The sequence below is a fragment of the Glandiceps talaboti genome, chromosome 8 (assembly GCF_964340395.1).
Source record: "Glandiceps talaboti chromosome 8, keGlaTala1.1, whole genome shotgun sequence".
Classification (NCBI taxonomy): domain Eukaryota; kingdom Metazoa; phylum Hemichordata; class Enteropneusta; family Spengelidae; genus Glandiceps; species Glandiceps talaboti.
In genome coordinates, this window is record NC_135556.1 from 26,451,198 (window position 1) to 26,471,911 (window position 20,714).

At 33.9% G+C, this 20,714-nt stretch overlaps 1 protein-coding gene across 1 annotated transcript in view; it reads right to left on the bottom strand.

The window, feature by feature from the left end:
* LOC144438727 (neurobeachin-like) overlaps window positions 1-20,714 on the bottom strand; it is a 236,538-nt gene that overhangs the window by 151,610 nt on the left and 64,214 nt on the right. The window contains 9 exon segments of the mRNA XM_078127879.1: window positions 452-649; window positions 2,073-2,219; window positions 2,671-2,790; window positions 3,237-3,363; window positions 4,274-4,395; window positions 4,798-4,893; window positions 5,532-5,632; window positions 6,559-6,685; window positions 8,450-8,554. Of these exon segments, the coding sequence (XP_077984005.1) occupies window positions 452-649; window positions 2,073-2,219; window positions 2,671-2,790; window positions 3,237-3,363; window positions 4,274-4,395; window positions 4,798-4,893; window positions 5,532-5,632; window positions 6,559-6,685; window positions 8,450-8,554 (1,143 nt within the window).

Below are 20,714 nucleotides of genomic sequence, written 5' to 3' on the forward strand. Positions count from 1 at the left end.
CTAGAGGCAAATTCTAGTTTATAGTATGTTGTACAGGTATGTATGTATCACTGGTATAAAGTAACAAGGGCTAAATCTTTAGTGTCCATGGTTTTCAGATCATTGCCTCAAAGCTATATAGACTGTAGTCACTATCATACTTTACTCTTCCTTGTTCAACTAAAATCTTTCAAGGTTTACATCACTACGTGACCAAGTTAAACTAGAATTCTTACTTTCAGTTCATGTACTTAGCACTAGTGCCTGTGCTAAGATACAGAAATGGTCAAAAAACAATCCATGTCATTGATTTTAGTAATCAAATGATACAGTCTACGTTCCACTTACACTCATTATAACCCAGAGACACAAATCAATTTGTTGAGCAGAGCTCTGTTTTGTGATCTGCTATACTGTGAGAGATATCATGATCTGTTATATCTGGGGTTAGGTGAGGTCACACTTGACTTACCCTTAGCATGAGGGCATGTGGTGAATGAACGAAGAAAGACTGGTTGCCCTTAGGTGATGACTCCAGACACAATTGGGAATCGGATGCTATTGGGTTGTATGTAAATACTATTGTGTTAGCCAGTTTACCGTCATACAGAATTCTCTTACACTGGTCTGTCAGTAATAAATCACTCTCAGAATCAAATTTGAACAGACTCTGAAGAAAAAAACACAAAAAAGGCAAGAGATTTGTTATAAAAAGTAGATTCATGAAAAGATATGTGGCATGATTTGAAATGATGGCAAATGTCTACTAGAATGTTATGTTGTCTATTATCTGAAGTAAAAATTGATTACGATAAACTTCCCTCTATCTCTCAATATATCTCAATACATCTATCTATGTCTGTCTGTCTGTCTGTCTGTCTGTCTGTCTGTCTGTCTGTTCTGTCTGTCTGTCTGTCTGTCTGTCTATCTATCCATCCATCTATCCATCTATCCCTCAATTAATCGATCAATTAACAGACTACAGCATTTCCCATCTTGTAATTAGGTCGCAGCAGACTAATACAATATTTTTGCCCATACTGACTCAGTTTCCTAACGTGTAAGTAGGTCCTAGTAGACTAATACAATATTTGCCAATCCTGACTCAGTTCCTACCAAGGTCTTCGCAGACTGGTTATTTGCCCATACTGACTCAGGTCATACCTTGTAATTTAATAGGTCCTAGTAGACTAACACAATATTTAACAATACTGACTCGGTTCCTACCTTGCAATAAGGTCTTAGCAGACTAATATACTATTTGCCCATAGTAACTCAGGTCATACCTTATAATAAGGTCTTAGCAAACTAATACAATATTTGCCAATCCTGACTCAGTTCTTATTTCATAATAAGGTCCTAGCAGACTAATACAACCCACCTTTAGTTAGGTCCTAGTAGACTAATACAACCCACCTTTAGTTAGGTCCTAGTAGACTAATACAACCCACCTTTAGTTAGGTCCTAGTAGACTAATACAACCCACCTTTAGTTAGGTCCTAGTAGACTAATACAACATACCTTGTAGTTAGGTCCTAGCAGACTAATACAACCCACCTTGTAGTTAGGTCCTAGTAGACTAATACAACATACCTTGTAGTTAGGTCCTAGTAGACTAATACAACATACCTTGTAGTTAGGTCCTAGTAGACTAATACAAACACACCTTGTAGTTAGGTCCTAGCAGACTAATACAACCCACCATGTAGTTAGGTCCTAGTAGACTAATACAACCCACCTTTAGTTAGGTCCTAGTAACTAATACAACCCACCTTTAGTTAGGTCCTAGTAGACTAATACAACCCACCTTTAGTTAGGTCCTAGTAGACTAATACAACCCACCTTTAGTTAGGTCCTAGTAGACTAATACAACCCACCTTGTAGTTAGGTCCTAGTAGACTAATACAACCCACCTTGTAGTTAGGTCCTAGTAGACTAGTACAACATACCTTGTAGTTAGGTCCTAGTAGACTAATACAACATACCTTGTAGTTAGGTCCTAGCAGACTAATGCAACCCACCTTGTAGTTCGGTCCTAGTAGACTAATACAACCCACCTTGTAGTTAGGTCCTAGTAGACTAATACAACATACCTTGTAGTTTGGTCCTAGCATATATATAGCTTCTATTTGAGGTACAGCAAGTGTATCACTGAATAGGTAGGCAGCAGCTATCTGACCACAAAACACTCTCTCTGTATCTGCAGTCGGTGCCGATCCAATAAAACATTTATCGTATGGCTGAAAGAAATATATAAAAGATAGTTTTTGTATTAATGATACATTTTGTTACCGACAGTAATTTGTGTCAACAGTTCATATTAACTGTACATATTTAGCTTTAGTGAGTTATACCACAAGGAGGGGATTACTCCAATTGAAAGGCTATCATAGGTATGTGCTGCACAATGGGGTCTACATACTGGATATTTGAGTCTGAAATGGCCTGTGCTTTTGGCATTTGTCTGAAAAGTGGTCATGTAAAAGAGGTGAAATTGAAACTCCATATTGTTTAGTATGTGGTGGTGTACATCTGAAAAGTGGTAGGTAATTTGTTATTACTCATGTCTGACAAGGGGTTCTTGTTAGCCATACATCCAAAGCACTAGCTGAGTCAAATTTAAACCGTTTTACACTTCATCACACCTGATAAGTACACAAGCGACACCTGATATGCATTATTAATACTTACATCACTAGTATTAACAAACCAAGCCATATCTGCATAGGAGACTAATTTTCCATTGACATAACATCTGACTTCACTACTTCTCCAACGGCTGTACACATGTACTATGGTCACCATATACCACTAAAGTGTAAGAAATAAACAGAGCACTTTAATTTCACACGTAATACAAGAAATGAAACACATCATCACTGTGGAGTCACTACAGTTAGAGTGACTCACTTGGAATCTGCACGTTGCCAGTTCAAGCCTAGCTACAGTCATTTGTTTCTGAATGGCTAAAGTCTCTTGGGCAAGATTTGAACCACAACTGTCTCCCAGTCAACCTAGCTATATAATTGGTTGCAATTGATTTTATGATCCCCCGAGAGTGGAGGGCCATTATGGCATTATAGGTCCGTGCCTGGGAAGTGTTTTTGGGGAGTGTGGGTAAGCACTATATAAAAAGACACTAATATTTTAATTATTATTTCCCACTCTGTGGGGTTTACTTTTGGCACCAAGAATGGTGCTGATGACATTCTCATTTCATAACAACACTTACACATTACACAGATGCCAATACTTACTTTTCTGGGTTGGAAGTCATATTTTATGCAGTGTTGAAATCCTTTATTTTTACTTTTCATTGCCGTGACAACCAAACATGATCCCATGAAATGTGCCGAGTACCCTACACCTTTACCAGTACGGAAACTACCAAATGGAAATAAAGCATGGTCAGTTTTACTGTCAAAAATGTTGAACACAGTGTCATTGACTTTGCAAAAAAAATAAAATGCTTCCACAGTTTTGCTCCACTCACATTTCAATTACTCTATATTAGGAGATAAAAATCAGACTATTTCAGATCAACAGATTATGTCATATTCCAGTTATCGTAAAGTTAAAATATTGTATAGTTTCACCACTAGGGGGCACTAATCAACAGCAGATTTTGGCCAGAAGTGTGAGCCGGAATTACTCTGTACTGTAGAGTACATTAAATTTTTACTTTGAAATTATTACCCTTTCCAAACATTTCTTACCAACACAGGTATTGGTTTTACTTACCAAGATAGGTATGATTTTTACTTACCAATACAGGTATTGGTTTTACTTACCAAGATAGGTATGATTTTTACTTACCAATACAGGTATTGGTTTTACTTACCAAGATAGGTATGATTTTTACTTACCGATACAGGTATTGGTTTTACTTACCAAGATAGGTATGATTTTTACTTACCAATACAGGTATTGGTTTTACTTACCAAGATAGGTATGATTTTTACTTACCAATACAGGTATTGGTTTTACTTACCAAGATAGGTATGGTTTTTACTTTAATACCAAGATAGGTATGGTTTTACTTACCAAGATATGTATGGTTTTTACATACCAAAACAGGTATTGTTTTTACATACCAAAACACGTATTGTTTTTACTTACCAATAGAGGTATGGTTTTTACTTACCAAGATAGGTATGGTTTTTACATACCAAAACAGGTATTGTTTTTACATACCAAAACACGTATTGTTTTTACTTACCAATAGAGGTATGGTTCCTACTTACCAATAGAGGTATGGTTCCTACTTACCAATATAGGTATGGTTTTTACTTACCAATAGAGGTATGGCTTGACTCTATCTATGTTGATACTATTTGTTGGATCTAACCTAAACCAGGTGGAAAAACTGAAACCATTCTGGTATGGCCATTTGGCAATGGGTGGTAGTGCAATGGCCTGTGAATCAAAACATTGTTAAATAGATCAGTTCTATGAAATAGTTTTGAGATAATTAGTTATTCAACAAGTCCACCTAATGTAAAATACATACATGTAATACAAACTTAATTCTAGGTATACCATTTTATCTCCCGTTTGAGTGCCAAAATAGAACATACGGTTATTCTTATTCTCAAACATGACTTTAGAAATACATTGGTAATACATATAACTGATTTCATGATGAAAAGCAAAAAATCCAACGGTTGTTATTTATATGACCTGCTTAGGTGGTCAAATCAAATGGTTGTTATTTATATGACCTGCTTAGGTGGTCAAATTCTATTTTAGGTAATAAGAATTGAAAACAATGTGTCACTGATGTGTTATTTATTAAAAGTTGTTTATTAATCAACTTACGGCTCCGTTTTTGCCTGGAAAACTGAAGAAAGCATCGGGACCATGTCTGAGTGGCATCTGACGTAGAATCAACAATAGTTTGGATGCATGTCTTGGCTGAAAAAACAGGAAATTAACTTGAGTTTGAGTAACAGCAGATAAATGACAGAATTTAACTAGGTATGTCTAAATTTATGATGATTGTCACAGGTAAATGACAGAACAGGAGGGTGGTTCTTTTGGCCAATTTGTTGATACCTATTTTATCATCACTTCAAAACTTTACTGATGTACATATCAAGTGCTATCACAGTGTCAAATATTTGTTGACAAAATACAATAGGAGTTAGATTAGCGTTATATGCTAAATACTTCACTCACTACAATACCTTGAACTAGCCCAGTTGAACATGTTCAAACCAAAAATATGGGATTTATGCTCTGACAATTCTATGACACATAAGTCCAAACATTCAGAATTGCTATTATATTATATTCCCCAATTTTTCATTACTTATGCTTCTGATGGTATAATACTATTTCTAATATTTTCCATCCAGAAAATACTCGTACCCTGAGAGTTTTGTCACAACTCATCTGTTGACTTAAAGAGACAAGGCCCCTTAAGTCACTCAAACTTTCCCTCACAGATCTAAGAAAAATATTGGGAATATATTTAAAAGGTAGGAAACATAGGAAAACTGTGTTTTTTATCTATGTTAAACAACAACATATAATTTATCAGCCTCACTTACCCATTTTCCTCTCTCTCCTTTTAGACAACTGAAGAATAACTTGAGTTCTTTCACTGTGATGCTATAGCTGGCCAGTACGCCAAGCATATCAATCAGCAGTTCTATCACACAATAACAATAGGTTGTTACTTATAAAATTATTTTTACTATGCATACTGAAAGTAATCCAATTTGGAGTGGACACACACAAGATGTACCTGACACACTCAATGTCATAACTCCATATATAGCGGTACCATGCATGCCACATGAAAGCCAAGTTGAACATATTCAAACAAAGAAAATGGGGAATATATACCCTGGTTGTTCAAGTTCAATGTCATGACAATACACACCATGTTAATGCTTCTGCAGTACTTAAATATATGAATCAAAATGTTGGGGTTTTTTTAAATCAATTTTTCCACTCTTTCCTAAATTATGCTTGTGTATGTTATTAATCATATTATTCTTCAATAGTTTTCCTCATTCAACCAGACATACTCATGACATACAGATTTTGTCATTTCTGATCTTTGATTTCAAATGGTTAGGCCTCTTGGGTCACCCATGTTTTTCTTGGCTGAACAAAGAAAAATAGTGGGGAATAATGTCTAAATGTCTTCACTAGAGACACAGATTTCATAAACATAGTGTGTATTATTAAAATATTGCTTTCTTGCTCTGGAATAAAATTTTGTATAAGTTCTGAACTCGAAGTGTAAATAATTTATGTAGTATATTTCAGCTAAATCACTCAGCTTTCTTCAGCTGTTATTGTACCGGTATATGATCCAATGTCTTGTCATATATACACAGCTAAGAACATGGTATACTACCAGTATTTCCATCTCTAAACAGGGACAGGGGGATGGAAATACTGATAGTATAACACACCCTCCTGTGGTCATATGACGAGTCTATGTCACTGAATTGTATACAATAACAGCTGATGAAGGCTGAGTGATTTAATCAAAATATACTAGGTAGATTATTTACACTCTAAGTTTGGAACTCCTACAAAATATCACATACTACATCTTAATACCTGATATCATGTCATCAGCATCACCTAGTCTTTTCAATGTATGTTCTATCAATCCAACCTCAGTACAGGCCTGCAGGTTAATGACACTCTTCCTAATGATGGCAATAAACATACTCCAAATTTCAGCCTAGAGTGGACGAAAAAGAACATATTTAAGTGCATTTATTAACCCTTAAAAATACTATCATGCTCGTTTATACACTACCATGGTACTGATGTCACTGAAGTTACAAGATCCTTTTTAAGCACCAGACTAATTTATGTACTACCCCCACCCTCCATCACACAAGTTTCTACACTAGTACCATACAGGGCATATGAGTTAAAAATAAAGAAATACATTTTTGTAATGAGACTTGATCCCATCAACTTTTCTATCAATCATGACAATTTCTCTCATACAATATCCCAATGGCATAATTTCTTTTAAGTGCAATAATATCAAAATAGCAATACTTAATATTTCAATAATTGAACAGTTAGGGACTGGGAGACAAAAATGACTTCAATTCCTTGGGTGTCTATTTCACAAAGTCATTTAATTTACAAATAAAATTCCATTAATTTCAATGACTTTCTGGCTGGATATAGGTTGATATTATACTGAGCCCTTGCATTAAAAATCAACATATCTGATTTAGCACTAACCCTTCATTAATTTCAATGACTTTCAGATAGAATAGAGGTTATTTTATTTGTTGAATTACACAAACATATTTGATTTAGCACTAACCCTTCATTAATTTCAATGACTTTCAGATAGAATAGAGGTTATTTTATTTCTTGTATTACACAAACATAATTGATTTAGCACTAACCCTTTCATTAATTTCAATGACTTTCAGACAGAATAGAGGTTATTTTATTTGTTGTATTACACAAACATATTTGATTTAGCACTAACCCTTCATTAATTTCAATGACTTTCAGATAGAATAGAGGTTATTTTATTTGTTGAATTACACAAACATATTTGATTTAGCACTAACCCTTCATTAATTTCAATGACTTTCAGATAGAATAGAGGTTATATTACACAAACATATTTGATTTGGTTAAAAGTTCATACATTTCAAATCAAAAGTAAAGCTATGAATGTCAGTAGTTTATTCAGTGATATAAATGATTTAATTTATCAAGGTGACAAGTATGGCAATCATTAATCTTCAAAGCTGTACAATTTATCATACATACAAAATCACCTATTGATAACAAATCTCTGTATTTTTCCTACTCCATACAAATGAATATATTGCTAATTTCATTTATTTTACCACAGGTCACACCAAGTCACCTCCCAATGTCAAAAGAATATTCAATTTCATCATTTGAAAATGATCACATTTCAGTCAACCCTATATGTAAAGATAAGTCTCACTGATTTCACAATGACCCCAGGTCACCTCACAGCCTATTCACCATATGAATATTCATGACATGCAAATTTACTTTTTCCTAATTCTCCAGAAACCCAGCACAGTTTTAATTTTCATATCTTTCAGATACTGATTGTCGATGTCTCTAAACACTACAGCTAGCAAACTTGGAGCAAATGGTTGGTTTCACAATAACCTCACATCAGGTCACAATGTCAAGCATATTTACTTTGTCTAAAATCTACAGTTGATTTCACATACATGACCTCAGGTCACCCCATATTCTGATCACTTGATGAATATTCATGGTATGCAAATTTTACCTTTCTTTAAACTTTACAGCAACCAGAGCACAAATGACTGATTTTGCTGGTTTCATATGACCTCAGATAACCTTGCAGTCAGATCACAAAATGAATTTGCTCGCTATCTGATCATAATATATGTTTTGTAAGGTGTGTAATATGACATGAACATAAAACTATGACCCATGACAAATCTTTGTATATACTCACCTGCAGCGTGATAGAGCAATGATCCAATAACTCCAACATGTAGGTGACATTTTCAGGTTCTTCAACGATAAAATTCACTTCAAGATCAAAATCACCACCAACCAACTGTAATTAAAATCAAAATAGAATATAAGTATGATATTTAATGTACATACGTTATACACATGACATGGGTCTGGTCATCCATTGCTGTGTGGTTACCATGGTGATTAAACAAGTGATATATTCCTTAGCAAGATTCAATTCTTGCAAACCTATACTTCTACTTCTACTTCTATACTGTGTAAACATCCTAAACTGAAACTCAACTGAAATTCATTAAAAAAACTTGAAACTCATACAAATGTCTGGATTTTCATAAAGAAATTTGAAAATGGAAATGTCTGAATTTTTTACTCACACAACAACAATTTTTTTTTTGTAAACTTATGTGATGTCTAAAGTGACATGTTTATGTATATGTACACATGTGTATGAACTTGACTTTGGATTCCTGTATATTATGGGGAAACCATTTTGATATTCTTGTATACAAATATATCAAGTAACCCATATACATCCAACAACAGAAACATGTACAACCTATAGTGATAAATACATTTATTTTCAAATGAAAATTATGAAAACTACTCTTATGCAGTATTAATGAGACCTTTTTTGGCTTGAGATATATACTCTCTAGAGTAAGAATTTTAACAAGCCTGCAGAGAATCTAGACAGATTGATTCATTGATGTAAGTATTCCATATGGTGCAATACAGTGAGAAGCACCTATTTCAACCAATATTTCAGTCAAAGCCATAGTGTTGGGCTACAGTTCTCACAAGGGCTCACCTAGTACTTTCTGAAAACATATAAATGATTTGACATAAATAACTATATTCTCTTTTCTTACGTAAACTGAATGTGATTTATTATTTTCATGGTGAGAGTATTTCCAGTGATTTTATGATTGAAATACAAAGCTACACCTTGTCTTAGGTACTTTATTTATAAAGGTCTGATAATAATAGGTGACATTTGAAAATACACACACACTGGCAATTAATAGACAACCTCAGTTGAAAGGTACAATAATAATAGCTGACCTTTAAAAAGTATACATGCTAACATGAGACAACCTATACTTCTGTGCCTACCTAAAATTTATCTAAATATTCCCCAATAGTTTTCTTTATTTAGGTGAGGAAATTGTAAGTGACCTAAGGGGCCTTGTTACTTCAGTCAAATGTAAGTGACCTAAGGGGCCTTGTTACTTCAGTCAAACCAGAAATGACAAAACTCTACGGTCACTAAATAGATGAAGATAATATTGTACTAGTACCAGGTAGTGTATACACTAGCATGATGGTATATTTAAGCAATAAACCACCTAGCAACAAAACCATTCTCATAGCAACAGCCAAATGATGATGTATATTGCAAAGATGAAACCTGTGATGGATAGGCAAGTGAATACAGATTCCAATAATGTAAGCAAATATGCTTAGCAACAAGACCATGGCCATAGCAACAGCCAAATACAGTTGTGCTACAATGCTATAGGTGCTATTTTGGCATCATATTTTGTCCAACATTTATTTTCAGGACTGATATCAATATAACTTGTAATTACACAAGCTGACCTGAGTATACTAGATGTGAACAGGATGAAAGCTGGTAAGAATTCTTGATAACATTTTAAATTCAGTTTTCCTGAGACCCTCCAGTCTTTTCTTCACGTTATCTTTTTAAAAATAATTTCCTTTCCTTCCTGTAGTCTAGTTATATTTAAATTTTGTTCTTATGTATTACCTGACTTTATTTATGGTCTAATTTTATGTGACATTAGTCATTATGACATCAGCTACAATATATAAGTGTAAAATAAAACTATTTACTGAAACTTCATTTCTAGGTCAGTTGCCATAATTCATGGCCACATAATGAAAGACATCAAATGAGGATTTTATGATAAAGTCATGTGTGTACGCGATCATGAAAACATACTGGCAACATATATCATACAATGAGAAGAATTTATGCTAATAAAATTAGTAATAAAATTATTTACTGAATAATTATTGTGAACTGAAACTTGGGTTTATTGTCATAATTAATAAAATAATACATAAAAATGAACATTCATTAGAAAGAGTCCTAAATGTAGAAACAGTCATAGGTGTACACAATCGTGCAAACTTGTAGAAGAAGTATTTATTATTATTATAATAGAAACGTTGATGAAAATAGTTATTGAATATTATGTAGTATATCTAAGAGTGAATTGTAATTTTTCATAGATACATAATGAAGCTCATTGCAATGAACATTAACTGTTGTAGGTATACACAATCATGAAAACATATAGGTGGTATAATATGTCAAGTAAAGAATAGAATTTAGAATGTTATTGATGGTTTGACACTTGTTTGTCCAATCTCTTTACAAATTACAGGTTGTCTTTTGTTGTTCTAAAATGTATTTTTTATTATTTATTTGTTGCTAGTGTTTTGGGTATATTTATGGTCTTTCTGGCTTGTTGTAGTTTATTGTTAGTTTTTTTTATTATTGTGTTATTTTAACTTGCCTGTGATGAAGTGAAATAAATAAAAATAAAATAAATGAAAACAGTTCAATACTATGAAAAAAATCTATTATCTAATGGTGAATTGTAATTTTTCCTAGATACAGAATGATGACCCAGAGAAATGAAAGTCTCGGGACACTATGTCCCTTTCAAAAGGCTGGCTGCAGCACTGAGAAGGTGTTCAAATGTGTGATTGAATATCATTACATGAGTTTTTTTTACACTAAAACCTTGTAATATGAAATACTGGGCAAGGAAATCATTAATCATTATCTGTGTGTGAATTATGACTTGTTTCAAATTTTACAATTAATGTCGTTATAAACTTCATTTAACCTCAACAACATGTCAAAATATGTGATTGAGTTGTACAAAATTTATAGTAAACACACATGGTAATATGAAATATAGGCAAAGGAAAGAATTAGTCTTTATAATTGATAATATAGTTCTTAATTGGACAGATTTGACTGTACATTACCATGTACGTTTGTGTTTGGTTGACCTTTCCAACAATTACTTTACACAGTCAGAATGATTCATCATGTATTCAACGCTTACCTGTGTTTTTTATTATCTGGGGACAGTCATATCCCCTGCAACCACGTGAAAAAATTCAACATTCCCAAGGAAGAAAGACAGCAAAAATTCACGATCATGTCACAAATACACACCAAAACAGAAACAAAAGTATGTTCAATCTGACATTATGTTGTCAAATAAGATGAACTTTGGAAATATTTTAACATTTTTTATTTATAAACTGAATAAATTCTACATATATATGTTATACATAACAGTCTGCTTAGGCCATGCCTTTCTACACCGAATGACCTTGATAGCATACCAATCAAAAAGTTATATGCAGCGCCCTCAGTGGCACAAATAAGGATATGATATCAAATGATGCATGTGAAGAGTCATTCTGTATTTTCACTGTGAATAAATAGTGACAATGGCACTGTAACACAACAGATTGTACTAATATACAATTAATCAATTCATTTTAGAAGGCATAATTACAATAATTCATGGTTGTTATTTGGAGCACACTAAAGAACAATTCCTTCAGAATGTTTATATATTTATGTTGTACAAATGAATATTTTATATGGCACAAAATTACATATGAAAAAAATACATAATTCATCACCAAAAATAGAAATACAACAAAACAGACATTAAATACAATAATAAATATGTTAATCTACAAACAATAAATATAAATGGTTATAATTTAGTAAACTGTACAGTGATAAATTCCCCAAACTGTTGACTATAAAGCTACGTCAGGTCTCCAATAATTCTAAAGTTACTCATCTGACACACACAAGCACACAAGCACACAAGCACATACACACGCATGCACGTGTATGCACACACACATGCACATGCACACACACACACACACACACACACACACACACACACACACACACACACACACACTATGCTATAAATGGTTATAATTTAGTAAACTGTACAGTGATAAATTCCCCAAACTGTTGACTATAAAGCTACGTCAGGTCTCCAATAATTCTAAAGTTACTCATCTGACACACACAAGCACACAAGCACACAAGCACATACACACGCATGCACGTGTATGCACACACACATGCACATGCACACACACACACACACACACACACACACACACACACACACACACACACACACTATGCTATACCTATATCATTACTGAAGCGTATATTTAGTTAGCGCTAAAACATCACTCCAAACTCATTTCTTATTTGACATTTGAATCTCTTAAATTTGTGAGCATCCATTAAAAACCTGAGCAACCATGAATATAGACTGGAAACTAATGAAATAACATAGTAGTAGTAGTAGGTGGCCATTCATACTTCACTACAGTAGCCATTACTACATTCATCACACTATACACATTTACATACATGTACATGCAAGAGATGGATGGTTTCCTGCTGATGGCAGTTACAGGAACTATGAATAAAATTGAATAAATAAATTGAAAAAACAGCTTTAGCTAGGCGCCTACAACAGAGTACCACCTTCACACATACATCTACACATACACCCCATTTTGTCACTTGTCAGTGACATTTCAGATACTATCAATGACACAGAAATAAACAGTTTGTTTTATTCTTTAATAATTAACACACAAGGTTATTCCAACAATGCCAGATAAACAATACAAAGCAATAATAGTAAGTGTTCTAATATATTTTCTCTACATTTACATCACTAATTCTGGTTGACCAAGGTCAAATATATAAATGCTATTATACACATCATATACTAAGAGACTAATAGAAAAGATGATCTGGGGTCACAATTGGGTGAAACTTATTAACTGACCTGTACACAACACTGTTACATCTAAAAGGAACTGGAAAACTTGAAAATTTGGGAAACAAAACAAACATACTAATATAACATCTTTAGATTTCTTGTGTACATGTTGATTATGGAAGCTATAGTTTGTTTCCACTTCTGAGGTTAAAAGTCAAGTGACTGACATGTGCAAGATCTCATTTCCGTAATTCAATAATGTGGCATTTTATAATTACATTTTCACTCTGTACAACATGATGAAACTACTTCTGGTTGTGCAATTACATTGTCAATACATATCTAGTCAATTTTCACTGTGAGTGGGAATTTTCAATTGTAACTATGAACAGAGACCATGGGCATTAATTCTTATCTTGTATTGCAAAATTTCTGAATACCATGAAATTCATGCTATCTCTGTATTTATTTGTTAGAATATCAAATTGTCAATAACTTCCAAGTGATGGGCAGGCAGACAGGCAGACAGACAGGCAGGCAGGCAGACAGGCAGACAGGCAGACAGACAGACAGACAGGCAGGCAGGCAGGCAGGCAGGCAGGCAGGCAGACAGACAGACAGACAGACAGACAGACAGACAGACAGACAGGCAGGCAGGCAGGCAGACAGACAGACAGACAGACAGACAGACAGGCATACAGACGGACGGACGGACGGACGGGCGGGCGGGCGGGCGGGCGGGCGGGCGGGCGGACGGACGGACGGACGGACGGACGGACGGACGGACGGACGGACGGACGGACGGGCGGGCAGGCAGGCAGGCAGGCAGACAGACAGACAGACAGACAGACAGACAGACAGACAAGAAATGACATTACAGGACAACATTATTGTGTAATCATGATACCATTATTCTAATATTTCACATCTGTTTATATTTTACATTTCCTATTTCAATCATATTTTACACACCTTTGAATGTCATTATTTATTTGTCATTTTTGAATTCATTCTAAACTGACCAAATACATGTATATGACAGGGTAATTAGATGAATCAAATTATAGTGTGACAAATAAGACCAATAATTCAATAAAATGATAAATAAATAAATATAAATATAATCATATATATGATATTGATGAAAGATTTGTTGACAGCTTCGTTAAGTGACAATTTATTCATGATACATCATCTGATGAAGATATGAGCTATGTCTATGTACGACAAAAAAAATCCGTGGAAGTGATGGATTGTCAGACAAAACAGTAACACAGCATTTATAGTTCAACTGGCCTGACATATTTCATTATTCAAAAGTGTCAACAATCTCATCCCTGTAATTGGTTCAAAATAGTCAATTAGGATTTGTATGGAGTGTACATTGACAGAGTCCAACTTAAATCTTCTTAGTGACATTTCTGTCATGTGTAATTGAGTCATGGGGGTCTTAGAGGTTGTCAGTGAAAAACTGTAAATTGCGGGTCACATCACAGGAAAGTTACACCGCTATACTAACACAATCACATTTATAAAACCAACACATCCATTTTATGAATGTTGTCACATCATGAAATAGTAAGTATATACAGGGTCTTAAGTACATACTAGTCATTACCACTGACATATACTACAATGGTATGCAGTAAATAAACTATTAAAACTATTATGTACATGTAGGTATTCAGCCCATTTCATCATTTTAACTCTATTTTACCAATATCTATACTATAATCTGTCTGTCTGTCTGTCTGTCTGTCTCTCTCTCTCTATCTCTCTCTCTGTCTTTATCTATCTATCTCTCTCTTCCTCCCCCTTCCCTCCCTCTCTCCAGCGCTTTTGTTTTAATGGTGTGTCTGTCTGTCTGTCTGTCTCTCTCACAATCATCATATAGGCTCAACTCATTTGCAGCAGTTACAGGAATGTTTTTCATCTTCATATCCGTATTCTACGTGATATCACTCAAATCACATCACATCATACCACACTCTACACAGCATGCAAAAGCTTTTTATGATAACATGCCTTTTAAAATATCAACACAGGTTTGTGTAATATATTTAAGACATATTCATATCATAACCACATCTCCATAACTCTGACAGACAGTCATACAAAGTAACTTTAATACAACTATAGTGAAGTACATTCATTGAAATGGAGCAAGTCATTTTCAGATAGCTAGGTTTAGTCTACGGATTGTACTTTAGGAGAAAACTTAAACATATCTTGTATGCTGCTGGGATACATTTGCTGACAGTGCATTTACCGTAGACAAAATGGAAATCCAATTACATTAATAGTCATGTACATGTCAAATTTTATTTCTGAATTATCAACTTGAAGTAGTTGTACATGTATTGGGGTGTGTACAGTGTCCAATGAAGTCTTTCAAACTATAAATCAACAAAACAGACTGGATTTAGCATGTCTTTTTTTAACTGGATACCCATGAATTCAATGGGGCTGTTTTCACTCTTTGAATATAAATACATGGTGATGAGAAAACAGTTAAAGCACACTGTCTTTACTGTCGATGGTAAACGTTGCGAGATTTCACAAGTTGTACATGTACATGTATGTACTAGCTATTGTCAGTTATTCAAGACTGTATGTATGTATGTATGTATGTATGTATGTATGCATGTATATGTATGTGTGTGTATGTATGTATGTATGTATGTATGTATGTATGTGTGTATGTGTTTATGTATGTATACATACCGTCGCGTCAGACCAGTAAGGTCGTATCTGCCCGTACAATTGCATAGCAGATATGACCTTTCTGCGCTGACGAGATGATATGTGTATACATTATACATATGTACATAACTATATCTATGTTTGTTTCAGTGTGTGTGTGTGTGTGTGTGTGTGTGCGTGTGTGTGTGCGTGTGTGTGTGTGTGTGTGTGTGTGTGTGTGTGTGTGTGTGTTTGTTTCTATGTACAATGTGTATGTATCTATTACCATGTTGGAGGAAATGCTACAAAAATTATACCAAGCCATCTTATTGAAAAAAGACTACATGTACAAGACACTTTAAAATGTGATATGATCCTTATTAAATAAACCTATAGGAATTTTCTAATTTGATTCACATCAGTATTAACATATAGCTCCACTTATAATGCATTCCACGGTTAATTATAGTGAGTGAGTTCATGAAGAGATTAAAGATAACAGTATATATATGAACTGTATAGAAATCACTGTCAGTCACAAGAGAGTCCTGTCAGTCACTCTGAGTACATCCTGAATTATCCACACCAGATTACTTCCCTTCCCTTTCCTTCTTATCTTAAAACTTTAAAGTCTATTTTCCATAACTCGACCGACTATGTCATCTTTTACTGTACTCTATGCAAAGGGGAAATAAAAAGGGAGTACATAATCTCATTTTTTTAAAGAGGCAAACCACTTCCTGTTTTCTTGTAGTCTAAATAATACAGATGGAGAATTCAATTCTCATTACCTGAAATCAAATTTTGTCATAAAAATAATGATCATTAAATTTCTTGGTTGACTTTCATTCTGTGCACTACAAAAGTATTACCATAGTCAAGTATGAAAATAAATTGACTTTGTTGTTCTATTTTGACCATCTCACAAGACAAGGTGTCAAAATTACAAGCACAGAAAATTTAAGATGAACGTCATGATTCTTCATTTTATCTATTCTGTATTCTATTTCATTCTTTTTTTTAATTTTAAAACACAATTCCTTTAATATCTGATTTGGATAAAGTATTGGCTTCAAATTCTATCAACAGATTTAGGTCTTTTATCATATTTCAGCTGTGTCGTACACAAAGTACAAGTCTGTTAATGAACTGAAAATGGTTTTAAAGTGCTGACACACATCAGCCTTCCATCGCTTGCTGAAATGACACAAATTTCTATTGAAAAGATACTCTTTAAAATCAATCAATGGTATACAGTTTAATATTAAAATTAAAAGATATTAAATGAAACCTTTTTACTTCAGATTGTACAAGGAAACACAAAGTAACAAGTCACAAATCCTTCAGTTCATAAAACTCTTTAGTATTTTTTGCTAACAAATAGTTGACAATATATGTCAGTGCATAAAAATCTGAACATTTTACATTGAAATCTCTGGAGTATCCAATTTCAGAATAATACAATTAATTACTCTAAATCTAAAGCAGTCAGCTATCCCCCAAGAGAACAAGTTTGACATTCTGTTCGCTTTTCTCTAATCAACCCTAAGGCAGTCAAGAAAAGATCGAGGACAGCACAATTATATATTTCTAGCCCTCCAGGCAGTGCAATCCTCCAATACATCTTTGGACTGAGTTACAAATTGCTCATTGAAAAATGATTCAAATTTAATAGAAATATCATCATAGTCTGATCAGATAATATGTAAAAGGTAATGGACATTTCATTAATGGTTTCAGATATCTCTACACCAGGTTTTACAGGTAATACTCGTTTCATTTATGTTTCAGATATGAATACATCAAATTTTACAGATAACAGGGTATTTTTAATCAATGTTTTCAGATAGATGTATTAATAATATACATGTACTAAATTTCACAGATATGTGGGTATCGCATTGAAATTGCAAGAGGTCATATACATGTATACCTCGATAAGTGGATATTTGATCAACATTTTCAGATATCTGTATATACCAAGCTTTACAGATAAGTGGATATTTCATCAAATTGAATGTTTTCAGATATTTGTATATACCAAGTTTTAGAAATAAGTGGATATTTTGATCAACATTTTCAGATATCTGCACACCAAGTTTTACAGATAAGTGGATATTTGATCAACATTTTCAGATATCTGTATATACCAAGTTTTACAGATAACTGGTTATTTCATCAATGTGTTCAGATACCTGCATACCAAGTTTTGCATATAACTAGACATTTCATCAATGTTTTCAGATATCTGCACACAAGTTTTAGAAATAACTGGACACTTCATATGTTTTCTGATTAGCACAGCAAAACCTATCATTTGACCTGAATATATGTAGAAAATAATTTAGTGAAGCACATGAAAACAGTAAACTATTTTAATCATCATTTTGTACGCTTCATTTAACAATTGCCAAGCAATTGGACGCATTCAGATGTTTAATAGACTGAATTATCTTTATTATTTTCAAGTGGTGTCTCTAGGAGTGTATGGCTTATCAGAATTCTTCTTATTAGCAACTGAATTGTATCTGAATAATTACAAGGTTTTCAGACTAAACTTAAAACTTGTGTTCAGTATATTTGTTAAGGATAGTTATTAGGAAAAATTTAGCTGAGTTTTGCAGGTATTTACCTCGTGTTCCACACCAACATTATGGTTCAAGGTATCAAGATGTACTGAAGTTTACCGATTATTGGGATCACCCTTGGTACCAGCATAAGGTATGGAAATCTATGCAAATTTAACTAGATTACCCTCCTCCTTCCTCTGTTATTTAGATTTCCCCACCAAAAGTGTGCACCAGGTGCCAAGGATGGAATTCTATACATTGTTACTACATTCCCCCTTCTTTCAGTGTTACTAACAATGGAGTTCTGAAAACTATCAAAACCATAGTTCTTACCCAACTTTCAAGTATAACAACCCTTCTCCATTGATGTGACACTTAGTCCAAGGCTTGGCTATCTGGTTTGACAATGTCGTTCACAGCAGTCAAGCCAGTACATTGACTCAGATATCCAAGTCTATAGCCAGTATTTTGAGTCAGATATCCAAGTCTACAGCCAGTATTTTGATTTAGAAATCCATGTCTCTGGGCTAACTGACACCATGCAGAGAAAATAATCAAAATATATTTCTACTCCATTATATCATTGAAAGGTTCAGGGTTAAATCCAAATACCAAAGCCTTGGGGAATGGGTACTTGTACAGCGGAAAGATTGATCACTTTGATCCATACATCTAATGCCTGTGTGAAAGAGTGAAAGGACTTGCTACATGAAAAATGTGTATATTTGGACAGTTTTGAGACTACAGACAAAATAAAAGGGAAGATCAATCGATGTATGTGGTGGTTTGGGTTAATTAGTTAAAAAGACATTGCAAACGACAGAACAGAATAAAGACCTGTGATTGGTAACAAAATTATCACCTACACTAATAGTCTTATCCTGTCCAACAATAGTTGTATACCTTTTGATTTGCACAATTTTTGATTGTTTGTTTTTTCTTTGTTTGTTTGTTTGTCTGTTTGTTGTGGGGTTTTTTAGGGGGAGGGGTAACATTTTACCTGGTGTAGGTGACCATTGAATGCCTGCACTGATTCATGTATGACATCTAGTTTTAGTTGGAAGGTATCCATAACCATATGAGCTGTGACCCTACATTGGATGTTTGATGATTGTCAAGGTATGATGAATTTTCTGTGTTTTAATTGCAACATGTGCACTATGCATAAAATATTTTAGTAATATTTCAAACTTACATGGAGTAGCCTTTTATTTAATTTATAAATAACTGTGCTTTATTTTTCTGTTTTTCACAGCTACTGATGTCACCCCTCTGTATTCATCTTTCTATATGATAATGTAATTCAGTTGATTGCCTCCTCTAACACCGACAACACATAGAAATCGGTCAAATGTACGAAGAGACGATTACCCGAACTGACATAAAAGATGGCAAATAAAGCCACCGAACATCTTTAGCCATCGGATTCCAATCAGAATGTACTATATGGAGTTCTATGTAATCATTACGTAGGGCACTACATACAAAAATATCTCTACTTCACATTTCTGGTTCATTAGAGATTGCTTTTAACAAATTTGAAAACACTGGGTTGCACGTGTACTTCATGCATATCAGATTAGAAAATGGCTGCCAAGTGTGCTGTACATATAATAATTACTCATTCCTAGGTCAAAGGCCATTCATAAATGGAATCAGCATCTGTATGTATGTGTGTAGTCTATTTTAGGCATTAAACATCAGTTTGTGACATGCTCCTCAATCTTACCACATCTAGATATTTTTCTGTTGAAAAAAAATTTAATATGCATTTATTTATCACTTGGGACAAGATATTACACATATTTAATACATGAATATGTGTAGTTCATAAATGATATCAATTTTAAATTGAAATACAACTGTTGGCCTTACTTGACTCAAAATGTTTTTATGTATTCACAAATTCTACTCAGCCATCTCATAATTCTTTGGGCTAATTTTCATCAGGAAGACCAAGACCTTTCAATTCGTAAATCAATCAAATGTTATATACTTGTAAGCATTCTATAGATCTGAAAATAATCACTCTGTAGGCAGAGAGAGAAAAATTGTAAAATGAATCAGCATAGCGATAATAGAATATTCCATGTATTTCTGTCATAATCTGTATTCCACCCACACTCTCAACCGTGTTCAGCAGTAATATGAGTCAGACATTCAC